Here is a 25083-nt window from a genome sequence, read left to right on the forward strand (position 1 = left end):
GTACGGGTGAGGCACGGTATTTGGAATAAAGGTAAGTACTTACTACATTTAAGGACAAGTTCTGTTTTTTAAACCAAAAGTAGGCATTTTTTTTTTTGAGATGGAGTCTCGCTCTGTTGCCCAAGCTGGAGTGTGCAGCGGCGTGATCTTGGCTCACTGCAACCTCTGCCTCCCCGGTTCAAGCAGTTCTCCCACCTCAGCCTCCCAAGTAGCTAGGATTACAGGTGTGCGCCACCATGCCCAGCTAATTTTTTTTGTATTTTTAGTAGAGACGGGGTTTCACTATGTTGGCCAGGCTGGTCTCGAACTCCTGACCTCAAGTGATCCGCCTGCCTCAGCCTCCCAAAGTGCTAGGATTATAGACGTGACCCACCGTGCCCAGCCTAGGCATTGTATTTAACTGGGCATTTAACCCAAAGGCAGGTAACTGTCTTTAAGTGAGAGCAGAAGACACAAGGGTAGTTGCTGTACTCAGCTGCACAGTGTATTTTCCCATCCAAAACATACACAGGGGAGGCTTGATGCCACCCCAGGAAACAGAATAACCCCTTCTAGAGACTTCCTTCTTAGCAGAGACTGATCTCCATCTGCCCACAAGGGCTGGGTGTCCAATTTGTCCTGCTTCCCAGAGCTGCATGTTGGGTAGAGGAGTAAGTGGAACATAAGAACAGGCTTGCATGACTGTGTTTATTTGAACCACCAGATCTGCTCCAATAAAGAGCTCTCCAGACCCTGTCTCACCTTACAGGGAAGGGCTTAGAGTCAGGTAAGAGGGGCCTGTTGCTCCTGTCCCTGAAAAAGGAGGTCAAGATGGAGCCCGGACTTCCTGGTGACCATTCAGACTCCTCCCATTGCTTCTCCCTGTAGAGGACGTAGGACGGGCTGCCCCATCTCAGCTTTGGGGTGGGATCGCTCACAGTCACCCCCGGAACAGCCCCCAACTGAGGGTGGGGGGCCTGGCCCTGGACACCTCATGTCTCTGGGCCGGGAAGCCACGATCCCTCATCCATCAGGTCTGCTGCCACTCTCCACCCCAGCGGGGGACGGACATTTGTGCTCCCTCGCAGTACACTGGGGACCAAGGAGGTCCCCTGCATGACATTCCTCTCCTTGGCCTCAGGCCAGCAGGCGGCTGTACTCTGCCAGAGCAGAGGACTTTCTCACCCCGTCCCAGATCCGGGCAGCGTAGTGGAACCTGTGAGGAGGTCAACAGTCAGGGCTGCCTGGCGGGGACTCCCCCAGCCCAGCACCAACCCGGGACAGGTGGAGAAACTGAGGCCCCTTTTATGACCTGAGATGTGACTCTGAGCCTCTTGGAGCCCAATCTCCTCGACTGGGATACAGGCAGGATCATAACAGTGATGGGAGGTGGCCGAACTGTTAAGCGAAGCTGAAGGTTCCAGGTTAAGCGAAGCTGAAGGTTCCAGGGCTTGGACTAAGACCTCAAGTCTCCACCACCTAAACTTCTCTCACTCCGCACAGTGCTGGCTTTGTGGGTGAGGGTTCAGTTTCCACCTCCCTCCAGAGTCTTACGACATAGAAAACATCTAACAGCAGCTGCACAACCCACAATCTTCTCCCTCTCCCCTCTGGGTCCTGGTTTAGACCAATGGCAGGAGCAGAGCTGGGACTCAAAGCTCTGCCCCATCTCTGCCCTACAAGCCCTGAGGGGCTTCCTGCTGCTTTGTCTGCACTCCTGACCCCTTCCAGGCACAGCCAACGGCAAACAGATGTAGGGAGCCAAGTTAGAGAGGCTGCACCCAGTTAGGCTATTTATCTTTCCAATTTTTCTCTTTGAAGTAAGATGAGGAAGACCTGGACTCATTTGCTGAGGGCTCTGGACAAAGAAGTAATGCAAAGTAGGGGCCACAGAGCTAGTGCAGGGCCAAGTGAAAGCAGGGAGACAAAGCCAGAGGCAGGAAACGAGGCAAATGCAGAAGTGTGAACAATGAGACCCTGATGGCTTTCTGGTTCCCATCTGCTGAAGGGCCCTGCTTTCTGTGATCAGGTCCCTGGAATAAATCTTCGTTAAGCTAAATCTGGTCACTGGTCCTACTCCTAGCAATCAAATGACTCCTAGCCACAGATGTGTGGCCTTGCTATGTAACACTTTTCTCCGAGCCTAAATTTCCCCACCAGGAAAACTGGTGACGAGGACCTACATGATGCTAGCTGATTAGGAGGATTCAAAGTCACAGGAAAGAGCATGTTGCCACATGGGTGAGATGCTTACAAGACAGTAGCAATCATCACTGTTCCAGAAAAGGAACCTGAGATCTGGAGAGGAGGGGCTTCACGAGGTCATGCCGATCTAAGGGACACCCCCTTCTCTCTACACCAGGGTGGGGTGCCTCAAATTGACCCCCTCTGCAAAGAGCTCTTACCAGTTCTTCTCGGTGAGGATTGTGTGTGACAGCTGTGGCCGGGCCATGGACATCACTTGGCTCCGGAGCTTGCTCACCAAGGACTGGAAACTGGGGTGGCCACGATACCCAGGCAGCAGGGAGAAGAGTGGGCTGGAACCAGGTCCTGGAAAGTTGGGGCAGGGAGGTAAGAGGGATAGACTGCCAGGGTCTTTCTCCCAGTTAACAGCATCCTGGGCTTCAAGGAGCACCTGAGAGTTCAGTCCCGGCCGAGCTCTTCCTGTACTTTTATGACTCTGAAACACACTCCTAATAAAGGGTCCACGCACCCCAGGAACAAACCAGGGTCTTCTCTCAGACCAGGTAGGCTCCACACTGCTCCCAAACCAGGGCAACCCATGTTGCCTCCTAGACCAGGGGGTGCTGGGTCTCTCTCTGATCAGGACGGGACTTGTCTCTCCATGAACCTGTTGAAGGTAACTGTACCTGCTCTCGGTGGGTTTTCACTCTCTGCTTCACTGTCCATGAAGGGTACCAGGAATAAGTTGACCTCAGAGTCCAGGAAGTCAGGTGGAAGCCCCGGGAAGACATTGCATTGTAACATGGACAAAGTCCCTGGAGGAGAAAACACTTCAGCCTTCAGGTACCATGTTGTGGGTTTGGGGAGTGGGAATTGTTGACAGTCAAGGCAGGATCAGGAGACTAGTCTGGGGGTAGAGACTGACCCACGGGGTTGGATCAGGAATTAGGAGGCTGACTAGCTTGGGGGGTGATGTGGGAACCCTCACCCTTGTAACGCAGGTGGGAGTGGGCCATGAGCTGGTCAATCATCAGGTGCATCTGCCGCAGCTTCCGAGGACAGAAGTCCTCTCGGCGAGCTTTGTTCTGCAAGAAGACTGAGGGTGGGAAGAGACGGGCCCTGTCAGGCAGACATCGCTTGGCTTCATGGACTCCCCTTTCTCACCCCAAAGACCTGTTGTAACCCCTGAGTTCAGATCACTGTGTAAGTATTTATGTAACTTCACTTCACTTTAGCACCAGGCTTGTGTAGGGCAATGCTGGGGACCCAGAAGTGAGTCAGATCTGATTTCTGCCCCTAGTCTCTTTGAGGCCCTAGTGAGGGATCATAAAATGAACTGGGTCTTTGCAGAAGAGTAGAGCGGAAAAAGGATGAAACAGGCAAAGGAACGGCATGTGCAAAGGCTGGAGGAGGGAGAACAGGTGGACCGGGCCACTCAGATGAACCCAACCTAATACTCACTTCCTGAGTTGGGAGATTCCAGGGACCCAGAAATAGGCAGACCTGGGGCCTGTCCCATTCCCATCACAGAGCCAGACACAGGCTCAAGGGTCATGCCCTCAACTGTCAGGATGGGACCAGGGCAGTGGGAACTTGGGAGGAAGGAGCAGCTAATCCTTTTTGACTTTGCTCCTCACAACTCTCAAAAGTGCTCCACCCAGAACCCCACTCCTTCCCTCTCTCTCCCCACTTCTCTAGCGTGCTCCTGGCTTTCAGCCCCTCATTTTTCCTCCTGCCCACCCCTCCAGTCCCCAGAAAGCCTCTCACCCAGGTGGGGGTAGTACTCGGTGCCTTCATCGGAGCCCGATGAGCTGCTGGACTCATGGCTGGGGGATGGGGTGGAGGGCTTCACCATCTCTGCTGTCTGCAGGAACCTTGGGGTTTGGGGTGAGTGGCTGTTGCTCTTGCACTTGCACCCCAGGTCCCACAGCCTGGGACAGGGGCTTCCTTTGAGATTCTGATGAAAGCTACAGCCATGCTCAGAAAAATACCATATACACACCATGTTTCTCACAATTTCAGAGAATTCAGAGATAATCCTCTCAGATACCAATCCATGGACTTACCAACTGTATAAATTCTTTATGAGCTTACCGTATTTTTTTTTTTTAAAGCCTATTTTTTAGAGCAGTTTTAGGTTCACAGCAAAACTGAGCAGAAAGCACGTAGCGTTCCCACACACCCCCTGCACATGCACAGCCTCCCTGACTATCAACATCTCCAACCTGAATGGTTCATTTAAGACCCATGAAGCTGCACTGACACATCATTATCACCCAAAGTCCCTAGTTTACATCAGGGATCACTCTTGGTGCTGTACATCCTACAGGTTTGGACAAATGTATAATGGTGTGTGTCTGCCATTATAGCATCACAAAGAGTAGTTTTACTGCCCTAAAAATCCTCTGTGCTGTCCCTATTCATCCCTCCCTCTCTCCAACCCCTGATTTTTTTACTGTCTCCATACTTCTGCCTTATCCAGACTGTCTGTATAGTTGGAATTACAAGTATATAGCGTTTTCAGATTGGTTTCACTTAATCTGTATCTAATGATCCTCTGTCTTTTTATGGCGAGATAGCTCATTTCTTTTTAGTGCTGAATAATATTCCATTGTCTAGATGTGCCCCTGATTATTTATCCATTCGATTTACTGAAAGACATCTTGGTTGTTTCGAAGTTTTGGCAATTATGGATATAGCTGCTACAAATATCTGTGTGGCCGAGTGTGGTGGCTAACACCTGTAATCTCAGCACTTTGGGGAGCTGAGGCGGGCAGATCACCTGAGGTCAGGAGTTCGAGACCAGCCTGGCCAACATCCCGTTTCACGTGTCTCTACTAAAAATACAAAAAATAGCCGGGCATGGTGGCACACACCTGTAGTCCCAGCTACTTGGGAAGCTGAGGCAGAAGCACTTGAACCCAGGAGGTGGAGGTTGCAGTGAGCCGAGATTGTGCCACTGCACTCCAGCCTGGGTAACAGAGTGAGACTCTGTCTCAAAAAAAAAAAAAAAAAAAAAAAAAAAAACAACTGTGTGGTTTTTTAGTGGAATTTTCAGTTTATGTTATTTTAAAATAATTTTTTAAAATAGGTAAGAGTACATAAACCTGTTTTCTAAGGTAAGGGATAATGGGATTGCTAAAATACGGGGACATTCTCCTCACACACACACAAACACATGTACAATCTCAAGGGGCTCCCCTACTCTGAGAAGCCCACCTGTAGACAAGAGCTTAAAAACAAGGCTCTGCCATGTGCCGGCCTGAGTCAATACCCCCATCAGAATGTAAACTCCCCAAGGAGTTTTATCTGTTTTCTCTCTTTTATCTGTTTTGTTCACACCTGTGTCCCTAGTGCCCAGAACAGTGCCTGGCACACCTAGATGTGAATGAATCCCAGATGGTGGTAGGAATGGGTGTTTCAGAATGAAGTCACAGCTTAGCTGCATTAGATCTGGTCAGAACAACCAACTCCCCAGCAAGCCTTTTTTGCTGTTGGCCAGACCCTCAGCTCATCCCTGTCCCCAGGGTTACTAATACAAACACTAAGTTTTCTTCATCAACTGCTTACTATGTAACAGGGACTAAGCTGAATGCTTTAAATTCCTTAACTCACTGAATGTGCACAACATAATTCTGCTGATGAGGAACTGAAGAGGGAAGAGACACATGCCCAGTAAGAGCTAGGATTCAAAGGCACTACACCTAGCTCTGAAGGCATCTGCTTCCTAATTCCATTTCTCCCCTCCCTATAAGCTCCTGTCCCTTCCTTCTGCCTGGTCCCTGTGCCCAAAGCTGTTCCCCCCAACACCTCCCAGTGGTCTCCTGGGGCCTGAAGCCAGGAAGAGCCCTTGTGGCCATAGGTTCTGAGCCAGTTTCTTCTGGGGGCATTTCTGGAACCTGTGGCTGCTTCAGGCAGGACTCCTGCCAGGTCCTGCCTCCCTGAATACCAACAGGAGGGCACACGAGCCTGAAGGAGATGAACAGCAAAACTCCACGGACCAGACAAGCCAGCTCCTCATGCTCCTTACTCAGCAAATTTGTAGTAAATATTTACTGTGTGCCAGGCACTGTGTGAGGTGCTGGGGACCTTGCCCTCCTAGGGCTTACATTCGAATGGGGGAGAAAGATCATAAGGAAAGCTACAGTATCCTATTAAGGAGAGGTAAATACAATGAAGGAAAACACAGAAGTGGGGGAGAGTAACAGGGGATGCTAAGTTAGATGGTCAGGGCAGGCCTGAAGTTGACTCGAATGGCACAAGGGCGAGAGTCTGAGGAGATCTGTGGGAAGGGTATTTCCCACTGAGGGAGGCGGAGTGCAGAGGTCCTGGGCTGCAGAAAGAACAGCCATGAGGCCCTGTGGCTTTAATAAAGGGAGTGAGGGCAGGCGCGGTGGCTCACGCCTGTAATTCTGGCACTTTAGGTGGCCGAGGCAGGTGGATCACCTGAGGTGAGGAGTTCAAAACCAGCCTAGCCAACGTGGTGAAACCCATCTCTACTAAAAATGCAACAATTAGCTGGGCATGGTGGTAGGTGCCTGTAATCCCAGCTACTCGGGAGGCTGAGGCAGGAGAATCACTTGAACCTAGGAGATGGAGGCTGCAGTGAGCCGAGATTGTGCCACTGCACTCCAGCCTGGGCGACAGAGTGAGACTCCGTCTCAATAAATAAATAAATAAATAAATAAATAAATAAATAAATAAATAAAAATAAAGGGAGCGAGGGGAGGCAGTGAGAGAAGTCAGCAAGGTGACCAGAGGACAAAGGACTTTGTAAGCCATGCACGGGCAGACTTTGGATTTATTCTGGTAGATATGTAAAGTCAGTGGAGGGCTGCGTGTGTGCACAGTGCTTTGAGGGGGAGGTTAGATGGGAGTGATTTGCTCTAACTTACATTTTAAAAGGGTCCCTCTGGCTGCTGTCCCTTGAGTCAGTGGCTCAAGTCTCTGGGCCTTTGTCTCCTGCCTCATTCCTCCTCCCCACCCTCCAACCCCTCAGCTCCTCACCTGTAGAGACTGAGGTCTGTGAACCAGTCCTGGACAACAATCACCACATGGCAGACCGTGAAAAGGAAGGCAGCAATCTGGAGTGACTGAGGGTGGGGAGGAAGGAAGGGAGGTGAGGACCTCTTTTGCCCAGACTAATCAGGAGTCCCTGATCCCAGGACTCAGTTCAGGAGGCAGCAAGGCAAGGAGGCTTCAAGCAGCTACTGTGTGCCCAGCACTGTGATGGCACTTCCCTTACAGGCCATTCCTAACTCAGGAAAGGTGGGAATTATCACCCCTATTTTACACAGGCAGATGCTGAGGCTTCAAAGGGGTGGGGGTGGGAAATGACTTGCCTGAGGGGCAGAGCCAGGAGTTGAGCCAGTTCTGACTCTCAATGTTGTCCTCTTCCTACAGCCCTTGGGGCAGCCAGGGCTCTTATGAAGCAGAAACTAAGTGGACCACCCATACCCAGCTCTCCAGATCCTGGGAGGATGGGGGTGGGGATGTCAAACCTCAGTCCTGGGCCTGGCTTGGCTCCCTCACCTGCATCTCAACGTAAGTGTGGGGAAGGTTGTACTCTGGAGGCAGTTTACGGTCATTATTGATGAGATGGTCTAGGATAGAAGGGCTCAGGATGGGCTGCAGCAAGGAAGAGAACAGAGTGTCACTCAGATACCTAAGTTTCACACATTCAAGGCAAATACATTGTCTATCTCAGGACAAAACAAGGTCAGAAACAAAGGCAGGCAATTTCTAATTAGAACAGCAAGAGGAAGTTAAAGAAAAAAAACTCAAAGCTGATACACTTTTCCAGCTCCTTTACAAATCACTGCTGCTCGCAAGCACCTCATGCCCAAAGAGAAGAAATCGCTTTGTGCTAATGAATTTTTAACGTTTACTCAAATGAGTCATGTCCCTTAAAGGCTCATTTTGTTGTCAGTTGCTTCATACGCTTTCAAAACTTTGCTAAGATAATTACTTAGGTAAAAAAAAAAAAAAAAAATGATTAGTGTGAAAACTGGTGAGAATTTTAAAAACTGCATCAGTATGTACAAGAATCAGTGGTGAGCTCACCGGACTTTTTTTTCTTAAAGGAACATTCAATCAAAAAACTTTAAGAGCTAAATTAAATTAGCTTGATAGTCTACTGGCTTCTTACTGCAGTGAAATTCTTTCAGAAAGGGGCTTTCACAACTGCTCGCTTTCTCAAACTCCAAACATTGAGCAGTGCTCTATTCTGTCTTGTTTAACTTCTGTCCTCCTCTTCACAGGTCTCTGACCCAGACCACAGCTGGTTTGGTTTGTCTCCAGGTCTCCATGGCCCCTGCACAGGGCCTGGCACACAAGGCTCACATCACACTTGTAGATTTTCCACTCTGTGTCATCAATGCCACAGTGACCAGAACTCTGTTCCACCAACTATGAGTGCCAACTAAAGGGCCAGGCCCTGTGTCCCAGCTCTCACCCCCAGAGCCAGGGCTCTGCTCTGAAGAGCTTCAGGCAGGTAGGGAGTGGGAACAGACACGGTGGCAAATCACATGCTATGGTGGGAGGTGCATATGGGCAACAGTGGAAGGGGAGGGCTTCTGAGAGGAGGCCACACCCCAGTGGAGTCTTGAGGAAGAAGAAGGCATTAGCCAGGCAAAAACGCAAGGTGAGAGCCTATTGTACTGATAATGGTATTAATCGCTAAGGGTATTTAGCAACTAACTCCTGTTGGGTGCTGTCATTAGGACTTTACTTGCATCAGTGCACTGAAACCTCATAAAACCCCTATGAGGCAGGCAGTATTGTTTTTCCCACTTAAAACTGAGGAATGAAAATAAATAACTTGACAAGGTCACACAATTCGTTGGTGGTTTCAGGTAAAAACGGGATATGCGAAGTCCAGAAAAGACAGAGATCAGTGTGTGTGTGCTGGGGGTCTGGCGGCTCCTCCAGAGGCGAGGATAGGCAGTCTGAGGGAGGCAAGCCATACCCTCCGAATGCCAGCTTAAGGAATCTGGACTTTGCCTGAGAGCAAGGGAGAAGCCGAGGAAAACTGCCAGGTAAACTAACGACAGTGATGAGCCTGAGCACTAACCTTGTGCCAGGTCCTGGCCAAGCACTTTGCCTGGATTGTTCCACTGAATCCTTGAAACTCCTAAAAGGCTAATAAGTACAGTTATCAACCCTACTTACAGATAAAGAGCTGTGGTTTAAGGGAGTTTAAAACTGAAAGTCACCCAGCTGGTAAGAATTAACAGATAGGATCAGAACACACATTCTCCAGGGCCCACACTTTTCAGCACTATACTAGAAATCCTTTAGGTTACTATGTAGAAGGCGAATGAGATGGCGGCAAAAGTGACAAGAGACTAAGGGCCAAGAACAGACACAATTTGCCCCAGGGCAGCCAGCATGTCCACGGCTTGACTGGAAGCACATGGAATCCACGCAGGGTTCTGGCTTAACCACATTCCAGGAAGAGGCTCAATGCAGGATGTGGCAGGGTGGGGCAAAGGCAGGCGGGGCTGGCACCTGTGTGTCCAGGAAAACAATCCGTTCTTGGGTAATAAAGAAGTCGATGCCACTGGTCTGGTTGCCCCCTCGTTCCTTCATTTCAGCACTCTGGGCCCGGAAAACATAAGTCCTGTGGAGAGGAGCAGGCAGGGGTGCGTGAGAGCTCTGGTTCTCAGCCTTGGATGCATCCGAAGTGTGACCCTGTGAGCTGAGCATGTGAGCCGTGGTGCCCTGCCTGCTCCCTAAGCTTTCCATCTGTGGCCCATGTCAGGGGGTGGGAGGCGGGGGTAGTGCATGTTTTGAAGCATATGATTTCACTCCTATCCATAACGAGATCCAACAGTTCAATTAATGAAGCCAGTACACTGAGGTGTTGAAGGGCAGAGACTCCGCCAGTCTGCCAGGATTCAGATCCCAGCTCTGCCTCTTCCTGGCTGTGTGGCTTTAGGCACACTCCTTAACCTTTTCCATCAGTCTCCTCATCTGTAAAACGGGGATAACCACGTGATCAAAACTCTGTGTATTACTGTGAGGTCGGTATGTGCAAAGCCCTTAGAATGCTGCCTGATATATAATGATATATACTTTTAGATGTTAGTTATCAAATAAACCTACCAGATCCCAGGCATTGGAGAGACAGCACTGAGTGCCCTCCACTCCCACAGTGAGAGGGAGTTTGGGTCTTGTTCCCAGCATCTTCCCCTGTCAGGTGAGTCTCCCTTACTTCTACGTGTGCTGGGTGCTGGGAATATGAGGGCAAAGCAGGCAGAGCTGGGCCGTGCCCTAAACCACTAAGTTCAACTTGGTGACTCTGTGACTTGGGCAAAGTGATTTTACCTTTTGAAATCTGTAAAATCAGGGTAATAGTACCTACCTCTCAAGAGGTAATTTCGATCTCCCCCCATGTTGTCTGACACAAAGCAGGCATCCTTCCACTTTACAAACACTATACGGAAAACCTCCTATTTGCCAGATACCAGGATATAGCAGTGAACAAAAAAGACGAAATCAGCTTCTGGTCTAGTTTACAAATTACCAGAAATCAGTAACTGTGGGTGTTAGAAAGAAGAGGTGTGCAGTGCTCCAAGTGCAGATTGCTTAGTTGGCGGAGCCAGAAAGGGCTGCCCTGGAGAGGGAAATGACAATGCTGAGGGTGAGAGAGAAAGAGGGAGTTAATTGGCACTGGGTGGGGGATGGACGCAGAGGAAGGTTGTATCGGCAGAAGGTAGGTGGCTTGTTGTACCAGGACTCAAAGACCAGCATGGCAAGAGCAGAAAGATGGTGCATGTGGGAGGGGAGGGAGCAAGAAGAGGCTACACAGACCCTTGTGGAGCATGGTAAGGCTTTGGCCTATGAGCCTGGAGAAGCTGCTGGAGAGATGTAAGTAGAGGAGTGACAGGATCAGATCGTGGTTTGAAAGGTCCCCCTTGCTGCTATGTGGTAAGGACCGTAGGGTGGAAAAAGTGGAGATAGGCTTACAAGGCCTAGTGCCAGAGTGCCTCCCTCTGCCTCTCTGGCCTTATCTCCTACCATTCCCCTTCCAAGGTTGCCATGTTCTTCTACACACTATGGGCAAGCTCCCACTTCAGACGCATTGCCCATGCCAGTCCCTCTCACTGGAATGCTCCTCCCAGCATGCTTTTTCTCAAATGTTCCCCTTAGCAAGGCCTTCCCTCACCATCCTATTTAAAACTACAACCTAGTCTGGGCAACACAGCAAGACCTCATCTCTACAAAAAATAAAAAAAAAATGAAGGGCATGGTGGCTCACACCTGTAATCCCAGAGCTTTGGGAGGCCAAGGTGGGAGGATCACTTGAGGTCAGGAGTTCGAGACCAGCCTGGCCAACATGGTGAAACCCTGTCTCTATTAAAAATACAAAAACTAGCCAGATGTGGTGCTGCACGCCTGCTACTCGGGAGGCTGAGGCAGGAGAATTGCCTAAACCTGGGAGATGGAGGTTGCAATGAGCCAAGATTGAGCCACTGCACTCCACCCTGGGTGACACAGCAACACTTGTCTCAAAAATAAAAAATAAATAAATTAGCCAGGCATGGTGGTACACATATGTAGTCCTAGCTACTCAGAAGGCTGAGGTGAAAGGATCATGTGAGCCCAGTCTGGACAACACAGTGAGATCCTGTCTCTACAAAAAATTAAAATTAAAAAATCAGTTGGGCATGGTGGTACATACCTTTGGTTCCCAGCTACTCATATGGCCGAGGTGGGAGGATGGCTTGGGCCCAGGAGTTCAAGGCTGCAGTGAAGCCATGATCAGGCCACTACACTCCAGCCTGGGTGACAGAGCAAGACCCTCGTCTCTTAAAAAATAGTAATAATTTTTAAAACCTGTAACCTAGGCCCAACATCACCTCCCTATAACCCTTTCCCGTTTTGTTATATTCTAACTTGCCAAATAGTGTGTTTATTTTGTTTACTATCTCCCCTATTAAAATATAAGCCCCGCGAGGGCAGATTTTTTCCAGTTTTGTATACCATTGTATCCCCAGCACCTAGAACAGTGCCTGGAGCATAGTAAGCAATTAATATAGTACTTGTCAAACTGAATTAAATCAGGCAGACCAGACAGAAACCTCTTGGTATCCTCCATGTAAGATAATAATGATTTGGACTAAGGAGGTGGGAGTGAAGGAGGGAAGAAACAGATGAATTAGAAAGAGAATTAGGAGGAAGGCCAGGCACAGTGGCCCACACCTGTAATCCTGACACTTTGGGAGGCCGAGGTGGGCAGATCACCTGTCAGGAGTTCAAGACCAGCCTGGTAAACATGCTGAAACCCCACCTCTACTAAAAATATAAAAATAAGCTGGGCATGGTAGTCCCAGCTACTCGGGAGGCTGAGGCACAAGAATCTGTTGAACCCAGGAGATGGAGATTGTGTTAAGCTGAAATTGTGCCACCGCACTCCAGCCTGGGCGACAGAGCGAGACTGTCTCAAAAAAAAAAAAAGAGAGAGAATTAGGAGGCAAAACCTAGACCTGATGAAAAGAGTTGATACTAAAATCTACCACACCATAGGCTGACGTGGCTCAAAAAGACAAGCTGGGCGACAGGATTCTCTCTACCTCAGGAATCTGAACTGAGACCCATGGGGAAAATTTGCTAGTTGGGGTGAAAAGCTGAAATGGAAAGAATGTTATCTAAGACCTGGAACTATTCCAAAATGGAACCAAACTGAGTCATGAGTGAGCAGAAAACAGGAGGGAGAGAGGCAGAGGAACCTCACAGCTCCAGCTTCATGGGATGTGTATTCGCACAACAGTGGTCTTCACCTTTTCTAGATCTCCATCAGCCCACTCTGAGATCTGATGCAAACTAGGGACCTTTTCCCTAGAAGAAAAGCCTGACTGCAAATGTGTGTAAAATTCTGCATATGGCCAGGGGTGGTGGCTCACACCTGTAATCCCAGCACTTTGAGAGGCAAAAGCGGGAGGATTGCTTGAGCCCAAGAGTTTGAGACCAGCCTGGGCAACAGAGGAAGACGCCATCTCTACCAAAAAAGTTAAAAACTAGCTGGTGTGGTGGCATGCCCCTGTAGTCCCAGCTATTTGGGAGGCTGAAGTGGGAAGATCACTTGAACCTGGGAGGTAGAGGATACAGTGGGCTATAATCGTGCCATTGCACTTGAGCCTGGGTGAAAGAACAGGACACTGTCTCAAAAATAAATAAATAAATAAAATTCTGCATATACTGTTAAGGGATTAATGGACCCCTGACGCTCATCCATGGAGGCCAGGGTAGTATCACCTGCTTTACAAAAAAACAGATCCCTGCATTTTTAGGTAACTTCAACGTGTCTCTGTTCTTCACCACCCCAGTGGCTACTATCCATTTTCATTTCCCATTGTGATTCTTCCTTAATGAGATGTGTATCTCCCCCACTCCCAAATTCCTACCTTTTTCCCTTTCTTTCTCTGCCCCCAGTTTCGGGACCTGTTTCTTAAGTTCTCCCCTCCCCAAAACCTGCTCCTGTGCCCTTATGCTTTATCTTCATAATCACATTCCATCCTTACTCAAGAATGTTGTTCAGGCCAGAGAATCCTCATATCTGATCCTCCCCAGCCTGGAGAAGCAGAGCCATTTTCCCAAGGTGACACAGTAGGACTGAGGCTGGTACAGAAACCACTCTCTGTCTCCAGATCTCTTTCCGCACTCTATTTCTCAGATCGCATCAGCTACCATTCTGTGAGTACTTGCACTATGCCAGGTGCTCGTTAACTTTTGCCTTCTTGATCTTATTTTCTCCTCCAAAAATCTACTTGGACAGGGGATACTGGAAATGAAGTGACCTGCCCAAGGTCAACCAGTTATGTAGCAGGGCTGAGCCTGAGGTGGGCCCAAATCCAAAACCTTAACAACTACATCATCCCACTTCCTGTCTAGGGCCTATACCATTTCCTGGGGCCAGGCAGGAAGGGAGGGAGGGAGGGAGGGAGGAACAGGATTGGATGCCTTGGAGCTACACAGATTTAGTCCAGCCCATTATCATCCTCATCTCATGAAGACACTGAGGCCTATGGAAGAAAAGCAACTTTCCAAAGTCCTTTGGTAACACCACTTACAACACCCAAGCCCACCTTGCCCCTGCCCCCGGTGGGTGCCCACCTCCCTCCCGCACCCTACCTGATAGCCCCTCACCTCTGGTCCTCCTCTGGAGTGTTGGCTGACAACAACGACATGACCATGGACTTGCCTGTCCCCTGGAGGCCCAGGACACCAACCACCAACACATCAGTCTGATCCAACAGGTACTGTGGGAAAATACATAAATAAGACTCTGACAAGTCTGTCAGTTGCTGGAGCTGGAATGAGAGGGGGCACTCCAGAGACCCTTGTGGCTCCCCCACCTGTCTTATCATATATGAAGAGAAACTCCTATAGTCCCAACCCCTTCAACTAGGCATAGGAACTCTGTTCCGTGTCATGGTAGGATTATGTGAAATGTTTTAGACACAAAGAACAGTGTCCGTGAGAACTCTGAAGTAGAAAAGAGCCTAGCATGGTCAAGAAGCTAAAAGGAAGTCAGTGTGGCTGAACACAGCGGGAAAAAGGGAAGTCTGATCTTGGAGAAGTCAAAGTGAGAGTCACAGGAACAGAAGGGCAGGTTGGAGAAGATAGGACTCGGCCACTGAGGGCTACTGGCACAGATTCCTGGCAAACCTGAGAAAGCACATAAAAGGGAGTGGTGTGCAAACAGGAGCCACCTAGGCTTTCGTCTGTGTGTGTTTTTTTTTTTTTTTTACATTCATATGCTGTTGTCTGTGGGATTTAAGAGCCCCTCTGGAAATTACTGAGACCAACTCTGGGCCACCAGCTCTGCTTTCACCACCAGGGGGTGTAAGAGACACTCCCCAAGGAAAACAGCTATGTCCTGAACTCTGGCTGTGGCTGCTGCTCCTTAGAATTACCATAAAATTTTGTTTTGTTGTTTTTTAAAAGCGAATCCTATAGGCCAGGTGTGGTGGCCCACGCCTGTAATCCCAGAACTTTATGAGGCCAAGGCAGGAGGATCGCTTGAGGCCAGGAGTTCAACACCAGCCTGGCCAACATGGTGAAACCTCGTCTCTACCAAAAATACAAAACCTGGTTGGGTGCAGTGGCTCACACCTGTAATCCCAGCACTTTGGGAGGCCGAGGCAGGCGGATCACCTGAGGTCGGGAGTTAGAGACCAGCCTGACCAACATGGAGAAACCCCATCTCTACTAAAAATACAAAATTAGTTGGGTGTGGTGGTACATGCCTGTAATCCCAGCTACTTGGAAGGCCGAGGCAGGAGAATTGCTTGAACCCGGGAGGCGGAGGTTGCGGTGAGCCGAGATTGTGCCGCTGCACTCCAGCCTGGGCAACAGGAGTGAAATTCCATCTCAAAAAAACAAAAAAAACCAACTATCTGCATGTGATGTCGCACACTTGTGGTCCCAGCTACCTGGGAAGCTGACGCTGGAGAACTGCTTGAACCTGGGAGGTAGAGGTTGCAGTGAGCCGAGATGGTGCCACTGCACTCCAGCCTAGGCAACAGAGCGAGACCGTCTCCGAAGTAAATAAAGCAAATCCCGGGCCCAATCAGATTTAACGTGCTTTAACACATTAAAGCAGAATATCTAGGGATGCCCTGTTCAATAAGTAGGCATTGATCATACATGGCTATTTAAATTAAGTAAGATTAAACAACATTAAAAATTCTGTTTGGTTGTACTAGCCACATTTCAAGCGCTCTAAAGCCGCATCTGGGGATAGTGGCTACCATACTGGACAGATAGTTCAAATACGTATGATCTTCATCACTGCAGAAAGTTTTCCTTAATAGTGCCGAAGGGTAGGGCTTGGTTCTTTTGTTGTTGTTGTTTGTCTTTTTAAAGCTCCCCAGTTAATTCCAATGTGAGAGTGGACATAGAAGTGGCAGGGGCAAGGCAATAAATGGACTTGAGGCTGTGCTAATAAGTCCAGGCTGCTGGGTAGGAGAGGTGACACCTCTGGGAGAATCTGAGCAGGGGTGTGACAGGTCTGGGGAGAAAAAGTGGAAGAGGGGACACAACGTCTGGGAGACTGGTGGTATGTATGATGATCTAGGAATGTGAGGTCTGAACTAGAGCAGGGGGTGCTGGGACGGATGGGGGCACTTTGGGGGAGTGACATTCAAAACAGTTAACACTGAGACGGCGTGGGTTTCTTGTTCTTTTTTTTTTTTAATGAGACAGGGTCTCACTCTGTTGTCGTGGCTGGAGTGCAATGTCATGATCACAGCTCTCTGCAGCCTTGACCTCCTGGACTCAAGCGATCCTCTTACCTCAGCCTCCTGAGTGGCCTGGATGCCTGCCACCATGCCTGGCTAATTTTTAAATTTTTGGTAGAAATGGAGTATTCCTATGTTGCCCAGGCTGGTCTTGAACTCCTGGGCTTAGGTGATTCTCCTACCTTGGCCTCCCAAAGTGCTGGGATTACAGGCATGAGCCACCAGCAAGGGTTTCAACCAAATAAGAAGGGTACTGGGGCAGGGTCCAAGAGACTCCCCTGCTGTGGATGGCACGGGAGATCCCAGGGATCCTGGGGTGGTAGTGAGAGTACCTCTTTACCAATCAGTACCAAAGCAGTTCGGTATTTTACCAACTAGCAAGCACAGCTGAGCTAGTTGAAATTCCGCTCTGGTTAGGTGAGAATGTTCTGATTCCACCCCCTCTCACTGCTGTAAGTTGCCTGAAAACCCTCCAGTCTGGTGTTGCCTACAAAGAGGTGGAGGATCAGAGGATGCAGGACGTGCGGAAGCTCAGGCAGGGCGGGACCCCTCGGTACCTCGATGGCACTGTCACACCAATTCATCTGGTCATCCACCAACTTGATGCTGTGCTTCATGCGCTCTGGGGGCAGTAGTTTGGCCTGACCCACGACAGCTGGAGATTGGAGAAAGCAGGAGACAGAGGATGCAGTGAGGATCTGTGAGGAGATGCCAGTTCCCAACCCGGTCCTGCCCCGCCCCAACTCACGGTCCATGGCTGCTGGTGCGGCAGTGCCCATGCCCCGGTTCTGGATCTGGTACACAGGCTGTGTGGGTCTCTGCCCTTCCTTCTCCCCCTTGGGTGGCGCCGGGGCTGCAGGGGGTGGTGGGGCGGTGCCCTCAGGGGTAGAGGCACCTGTACCGGCCACAGGCCCCTTCCCCTCCTCCCGCGGCTTCATGAGAACGATGGGCTTCTCCAGAGCGGCCGGCGCAGGCGGGGCAGCAGCGGCTGTTGGAGGTGGTGGCTGTTTTGACTGCGGAGGTAAAAAAAATCCATCAATGGGGGCAATCCCTTCCCTAACGGCTCCCCCTCCTCCCTCCTTCTCTGCTCACCCGCTCTGCTGGAGGTTTTGAGAGGATAATGGGGGTTTTCTGCATGACGGAAGTGCTTGTCTCTTCGCTGGCATCCTGTGGGGAGGGAGGGCAGTTACTCACGAATGGCTCACTGGCGCTCCTGGACATTCCAGATCTTTATGTACCATGAACTATTCTAAATGCCGAAATATATTAACTACCTTGATCCTACTAACAGCCCTGTGAGATAGATACTATTATTACCCCCACTTTACAGATGAAGAAAATGAAGCCTAGAAAGGTGAAGCAGATTGCCCAAAGTCACAAAGCCCAGGCAGCCTGGCTGCAGAACCAAATCCTCAAGCATTCTGCTCAGCTGCCTCTGCGAGGCAACAAGCCCAGGAGGAAAGGAACTAAGAGCTAGACAGGTCTGGGTGCAAACCTGGTCCCGTCCCGTGTTGGCTGTGTGAACTTGAATAAGGACCCACCCTCGCCACCTTCACTTATGCCTCATTTTCCCATCTGTGAGTGGGTATGGGAATTCCTTCCTCACAGATTATTATGAGGATGAAAGGAGATAGAACTCATCAAGTGTCTAGCGTGGCACCTAACACATGGCAGGTGCTCACTATGTGAGAGCTGCTGGTGGCACTTGCTATCCTGATCACCTCTGCCTCAGGCCCCTCCTGCTCTGGCAAAGCTGGCAGGCTGATCCCACGCCTTGACCTCTTCATGCCTCCCCAACTCACCCTCAGTCTGCTGAAGAGGGGAGAAATTTGAGTCTGAGTCCCGTTCTTTCTCTAGTTCCTTGAGTAACCTCAGGAGAGTCTTGACCCCTAACTGCGTCTGTTTTTTCATCAATATACTGAGGACACTTACTTAAACCCTGCTCACTTCACTGGCTTACGGTGAAGAACAAACAAAAAGACGAAGTGAAAGTGCTTCAAAAAGAAGTTTCAAGGGAAAAACTACAGGAGGAGAGGCTGTGGACTTCCAGGAGGCTAGGAAGGGGGAGATGATACAGGCTGAGTATCTCTTATCTCAGATGCCTGGGACCAGAAGTGTTCTGAATTTGGGATTTTTTTGAACTTTGGAATATTTGCGTATTTACTGGTTGAGCACCCCAAATCCATCTGCAAGGCTCCAATAAACATTTCCCTTAAATGTCATGTTGGTGCTCAAAACATTTGAAATTCTGGAGCACTTCGGATATTCAGTCTGTACCTGGGATGAACGCCGTGAGGGTAGAGAGAAGACACACAGATATAACCAGGAGGCAGAATGTAAAGCACTGGTGCCTGACTAGCACAGAGGAAGCAGGGGAGAGGCGAGAGAGGCATTCAGGATAAGGCCCAATGGGCTGTCACTGATATGGGAGAAAAAAATGGGAAGAGGAAAAATGGCAGAAAGATGCTGAGGTCAGCAGGGGGCACAGAGGATAAGAAGCCCATGGGTGTGACAGGAGGCTACCAGGGCGCGGTAGCACATTTAGAGACAAAGATGAGATTTAGGAGTTGCTTGTTCAGGGATTAAACCTGACGGTGTGGAGGGATAACATTCCCCAGGAGAACATTATGTGGAAAGAAGAGAGACTACATGTTCTCATTTAAGCTGTGGCCCAAGAGAAGGAGCAAGTAAGAGCCCAGCTCACTGTGAATAAACTATTCTTCGTGTTTGTACAGTTTTATAGCTCAGAAGCTGGCCCCAATTGTTACCTACTTCCACCCTAACAGACATCTCTGAGGTGGACAGGGCCCTAGAGAAAAAAGCCCAGGGGGCAGGTTCTGGCAGTGAGTCACCTAAGTACAGGAGGGGAGTGAGGGAGGGCCTGGGCACAAGCTGATCCCTCCTGATTCCCAGCCCAGGGCGCTCTCTACAGCAGGCAGAGTGGTGCTATATGTGAGACTAAGCTGGACCAGGATCTGAGTCCTGGACCCAAAATTTATTGACTCTGATTTTGGAAAAGTCCCTTCACCTCTGGGGCTCATTTTCCTCATTAGTGAAAATCAGATCTATCATAGAATCTACTTCATGGGGTACCTATAAGGGTTAAGAAGACCCAAAGGATATAAAGGACTTTGCACAGTGCAAGCACAGTGTAGGCTGCTCAGTAAAAAGAGTAACAGTTGTTGTTATTATGACATGACTCTTTAAAACACAAGCTATGGCACCTCTCAGCTCAAACTCTCCAATGCCAATTTCACTCAGTGAAATACAAAGTTCTTTCCAAGGCCTACCAGGTCCTACATGATCTGGCCCCAGTTACCTGACTTCATCTCCTATCTCTCTCCCTCCTTCCTCATCGATTGCAGCCATCCTGACCTCCTATGGCTACTCCTTGAACACGCCAGATATGGGCCACCTCAAGGCCTTTGCGCTTGCTGTTCTTTCTGTCTGGAATGCTCTTCATCTCAGATGTTGGCATGGCTTATTCTCTCATCTCCTTCAAGTCTCTGCTAAAAAGTCACCTCTTCAGAGAGACCTTCTCCAACCATGTTATCTAGAACAGTCTCCTTTATCACTCTCCACCTTCTTTATCCATGAGGGCGGTAGGTTTTGTGTACAGATATATCCCCGGCATCTGGATTAGTGCCTGGCACATGGCAGGTGCTCAATAAACATTTGTGGAACCAAATGGATACATGAATGCTGCTCCTGGGTCCAGACACTCACCCGTCTCTCTCTTTCCCATGGTGCAATGTAGTCCCTCTCCCGACCACCAGGCCCAGAGAGATTCTGGGGGCCACCAGAGCCAGGCTCCTTCCACCGTCGCCGCCGCTCTATCCCATAGAGTCCAGGCTGACTGTGTCCAGACTCAGACATGGCCACCTACGGAGGGAATGAGGGGATTTCAGGATGACAGAGTCTCTTCCTACTCTACTTGGCATATCCTAGACTATATGAAGTCCCTTCTTTTTTTTTTTTTGGAGATGGAGTCTCTCTGTCGCCCAGGCTGGAGTACAGTGGCCTGATCTTGGCTCACTGCAACCTCTGCCTCCCGGGTTCAAGCGATTCTTCTGTCTCAGCCTCCCAAGTAGCTGGGATTACAGGCACCCACCACCATGCCTGGCTAATTTTTGTATTTTTAGTAGAGATGGGGTTTCACCATGTTGGCCAGGCTGGTCTCGAACTCCTGACCTCTGGTGATGCACCTACCTTGGCCTCCCCAAGTGCTGGGATTACAGATCTGAGCCACTGTGCCCAACCAAGGCTCTTCCTTTCTTCTTTTTTCTGAGACGGAGTTTTGCTCTTGTCGCCCAGGCTGGCATGCAATGGCGCGATCTTGGCTCACTGCAGCCTCCACCTCACAGATTCAAGCAATTCTCCTGACTCAGTCTCCTGAGTAGCTGGGATTACAGGTACCCGCCACCACGCCCGACTAATTTTTTTTGTATTTTTAGTAGAGATGGGGTTTCACCATGTTGGCCAGGCTGGTCTCGAACTCCTGACCTCAGGCAATCCGCCTGCCTCAGCCTCCCAAAGGGCTGGGATCACAGGCGTGAGCCACCGTGCCCGGCCAAGGCCCTTCCTTTCAACAGAGCTCTGGGCCTGTGGTAGCAACTACAAGCCGGCTCCCAACATCCACTCCTGACTTCTTCCAAAAAAGTAAAACCCTCAGTTCTGAGCTAGGTACATGGCTATCCAGAACAAACTTCTCATCCTTGTTTGCAGTTAGGTGTGGCCATGTGAGTAAGTACTTTCTGGCTATGGTATGACACTAGAAGTGTGGCTTGGCAGCTTCCAGAAACTTCCCTTCACAGACTCTGGCACATGCCTTTTGCCCCTTCCTCCCAGTGACAGGAATGTGGGTGTGGAGGCTGGAGCTCAAGCAGCTATCCTGGGCTGTAAGGCAATTTAATGGAAGGTACAATAAAACGAGACACAAGGTTGGGGGGGTTCCACGTTAACCTTGAATTGCCTACTTCGAGAGGCAGTGAAAAACAAACACACGTCTATCTCTTACTTGCGGCCAAAACTATTCCCAACTATTAAAATGCTCCAACATAAATAAACTCACAGAGGCAAGTTCACATAAAAATAGGATATTCTCCTTACCAAAATGCAGCAAGGCATTTGCTTACAAACCAGCAATGTGATCCTCAGTCCAACAGCTACTCTTGATTAGCCATTACTAGCGTATGTCATGGTGGGGCTCCAGCCACTTACTAGTGTACATCATGGTGGGGTTCCAACACTCAAGGGCCTATTTTCACCTGGTATCCCACTACATTTCAGTGTCTGTCTGTCTTCCGTTCCTGACGGTCTGCCTGTCTTCCATTCCTGACGGTCTGCCTTCCCTCACAGTGAATTTCATTTCAAGGTGTCTCCAGTGTTTATTCTATTTGAGATGTTATATAATGTCTGGCTACCTATGCAACCCACTCTCCACCATTTCAGTATCTGTTTACAGGTCCTTAGAGAGTTTTCCCGGCTGTTCACACATCAGTCTAGGGTGGTATTTGACTACTTAACTGTTTGTAGAACTCAATGGGGCTATCCGCTCAAGCTCAGAAGTCAGGCTGACAAAGTGTGGCCTAGGGGTCAAATCTGGTCTGCCTTCTGTTTTTGTAAATAGAAAGTTTTATCGGAACATGGCCACATCCATCAATTTAGAAACTGTCTGTGGCTGCCTTCTTGATGCAATGGCAGAGCTGAGACAGACAATACAGTCTGCAGGGCCTAAAATAATTACTCTCTGGCCTTAACAGAAAGTTTTACTGAATGGCCGAGTATGGTGGCTCACACCTGTAATCCTGACACTTTGGGAGGCCGAGACAGGAGGACTGCTTGAGCCCAGGATTTCGAGACCAGCTTGGGCAACATAGCAAGATCCTGTCTCTATAAAACATTTAAAAAAGAAAAAAGTAGCTGGGCGTGGTGACATGCACCTGTAGTCCCAGCTACTTGGGAGGCTGAGGTGGTGGGATGACTTGAGCCTGGGAGGTCAAGGCTGCCATGATCATGCTGCACCACTGCACTCTAGCCTGGGTAACAAAGCAAGACCCTGCCTCAAAAAAAAAAAAAAAAAAAAAGCAGAACCCTGTCTCAAAAAAAAAAGTTTGCTGACCCTTGCTTAGCTTGGAAGTATCTGTTAAATCCCTCCATGAATCCTCCCCCGCCCCACCTCATAATGACATAAACAGGTCCCTCCGAGACTCTCCAGAATGGAAGGGTCTGTTTATAAGATGTAGTCATAATTTTGCTAGCCAGACAAGTGGCTTGTCTAGCTCCTCTCTTACTGTGCTACATGACCTCTCCCCCAGCCACAAGCCAGGTTGAAGGCTGCTTTCCTAGACAGAGGAGGACAAGGGCCTGTTTACAGATGCTTAGGGAAAATGACTCATTCAATACTGAAATGACTGCTTAGTCTGGGATGGAGATTCTCCCCAGAATCTGAGACTCCTCCCTCCCTTGCAATTAAGTGTCTTTACACATTATTCTGAAATCTACCCAGTGCTTAAGTACTTGTCTTCATGCCTCAATTGGGATTCCGCCCAGCCCTGAAGTTTCTGTTTACCGGCCTATGAGGATGCCCTTTCCTGTGCAAAGTAAGCGCCCCTGTGTGAATGCTTTTCTTTTCTTTTTTTTTTTTTTTTTTTTTTTTGAGACAGTCTTGCTCTGTTGCCCAGGCTGGAGTGCAGTGGCGCGATCTCAGCTCACTGCAGCCTCTGCCTCCTGGGTTCAGGCAATTCTCCTGCCTCAGCCTCCCGAGTAGGTGGGATTACAGGTGCATACCACCAGGCCGGGCTAAGTTTTGCATTTTCAGTAGAGACGGGGTTTCGCCATGTTGGCCAGGCTGGTCTCGAACTCCTGGCCTCAAGTGATTCGCCGGCCTCGGTCTCCCAAAGTGATGGGATTCCCCGGGTGAGCCACGGCACCTGGCCTCCCTGTGCCCTTTATTCTGGGAGCTTCCACAGTATCTGAATGTGGGGAGTTCCTCGGAACTTAAGAGACCACCTAAGCCAGGTGTGGAGGATACAGTGAGCCGAGATCGTGCCACTGCACTCCAGCCTGGGCGACAGAGCGAGAATCTTGTCTCAAAGAAAAAAAAAAAAAAAAAGCCCACCCACATGCAAGCTGGGGACTTCCAATGCTGTTTCCGAGCTCCTTTGGGGGATTCCCTCCAAAGTTAGGAAAGCTGGTCTATTTAAGTGTCTACTGATGGACTTCTAGGGTGACTTCCCGAAAATTAACAATCGAATTTACATATTTTGGGGGAGTGTCTCCTCAGTACTTAGGCATCGCTTCACACACTCCCTTCGGGGATCTCCCAGAACCTCACTATTTGCAAATATTTGGGGAGATTCTCCCGATTCCTGAGTATGTAAGCCCACTTCGTGGGACACTCCCCACCCCAGAACTGTAGTCGATTTGCACATTTTCCTAAGGACTCCCTAGGATTTAAACTTCTCTCTACGGGGTTCTAGAAGGGGGTCTCCCCCGGATTTAGGCATTGATTTACAAAGCTTCCCTCGGGGAACCCAACTCAAGTTTCTCGTTACACGTTATTGGGGCGGCCTCCCCAGTACTTGACGGGCAGTTTGCACGCTCTACTTGGATCTCGCAGAGCAGAAGTTTCTCATTTACACGTTATTTCCGTCCCCCGCCCCCATTCCTGCCAACCCTGTATCGAATTGACGGTCGCCGGCCCCCTACTCAGTGCCGCACCCCCGCCGGACGTCCCAGCGACCTTTCGATGGCCAAGGCGGGGGCGGGGACTGCCGGCGCGCCCCGCCCCCCGCCGGTTCGGAGCCTCGCGCGGGCTCGCGGCCCCCTTACCTAAGGCGGCTGCTGATTGGTTCTCGGGGCGCGGTGTGCGCTCTCCCGTGACGGGAGTCGGGTGGGGGCGGGGAAGCTGACCCAAGCCACCCACCTGTAAATGGCGTCTGGGGCCCAGGAACGTGGGAAAGAGAGAAAATGGGCACTCCCCACTCCGAAACCGGCCTGGCGTCCGGGTTGCGGCCCCTAAGGAAAGCTGGCCCGAAGGAGGAAGAGGAGGAAGAGTTAACGCTGGGCCAAGCTGAGATCAGTTCCCTCAGGCGGCTGGTCCTGCGCATGCGCTGAGGGCTGGACGCACAAGAACTGAAAGCGCGCGCTGGGCTGAGCATGCGTGGATGGAGGCGGTCGGCTTCAGCACGCATGCGGGTTCCGGGGGGGGAGGCGGGAGGACGCCGCGGCTCTGACTCCATGCGCGTGCGCGCGGTTGGGGGGTTGAGGGTGGGGAGATGAGAAGGGAAATGGATACGCCGAGGAGCGGGCAGGAGGGAGGGCGGCCCGGATCTGGGGTTCGAGTTGTGCCTCTTCAGTGATGTTGGCGGGATGCAGTGGGGTGGGGCGACAGGGAGGAATTTCACTGTTCTGGGCTGAGTGTCAAGAACACATGAATGAATCAGACTTGGCGTGCGCCCTGGAAGACACCCCGGCCTGTGGAGAGACTGCCAGGGCCTCAAATCACTTAGGAAAGGGCGCGGGTCCGGTTGGACCTTGAAGGACAGGCAGGCGAGGGCACTCCAGGGAACAGCTAAGCAAAGGCGGCGAAGACCCCGGGGGAGAAGTCTAGACTGGCTTGGATTCAGGGTCCCCCCGGGTGGGAGGTGAGGCAGCAGAATGGGCAGGTCAG

General features: G+C 50.2%; 1 protein-coding gene across 4 annotated transcripts; it reads right to left on the reverse strand.

The window, feature by feature from the left end:
• Positions 1 to 673: 673 nt before the first annotated feature.
• Positions 674 to 24745, reverse strand: SMG9 (SMG9 nonsense mediated mRNA decay factor). Of its 4 annotated transcripts, none has more exons than XM_054463482.2 (15): positions 24337 to 24553; positions 20136 to 20291; positions 17502 to 17576; positions 17158 to 17422; positions 16967 to 17064; positions 14314 to 14426; positions 9673 to 9784; positions 9236 to 9295; positions 7696 to 7791; positions 7171 to 7256; positions 3931 to 4037; positions 3152 to 3259; positions 2850 to 2978; positions 2385 to 2529; positions 674 to 1195 (listed from the first exon to the last, which is right to left on the reverse strand). In XM_054463482.2, the coding sequence occupies exons 2-15, from the start codon at positions 20283 to 20285 to the stop codon at positions 1117 to 1119; spliced, it is 1623 nt and encodes a 540-aa protein (XP_054319457.2). In that variant the 5' UTR covers positions 20286 to 20291; positions 24337 to 24553; the 3' UTR covers positions 674 to 1116. The 4 variants fall into 4 exon arrangements, with proteins under 4 accessions (XP_054319457.2, XP_054319456.2, XP_054319459.2 ...); XM_054463481.2 differs by having other exon boundaries at positions 24243 to 24544; XM_054463484.2 differs by lacking the exon at positions 9236 to 9295 and having other exon boundaries at positions 24337 to 24745.
• Between the last annotated feature and the right edge of the window lie 338 nt (positions 24746 to 25083).

This window comes from Pongo pygmaeus, chromosome 20 (assembly GCF_028885625.2).
Source record: "Pongo pygmaeus isolate AG05252 chromosome 20, NHGRI_mPonPyg2-v2.0_pri, whole genome shotgun sequence".
Classification (NCBI taxonomy): Eukaryota; Metazoa; Chordata; class Mammalia; order Primates; family Hominidae; genus Pongo; species Pongo pygmaeus.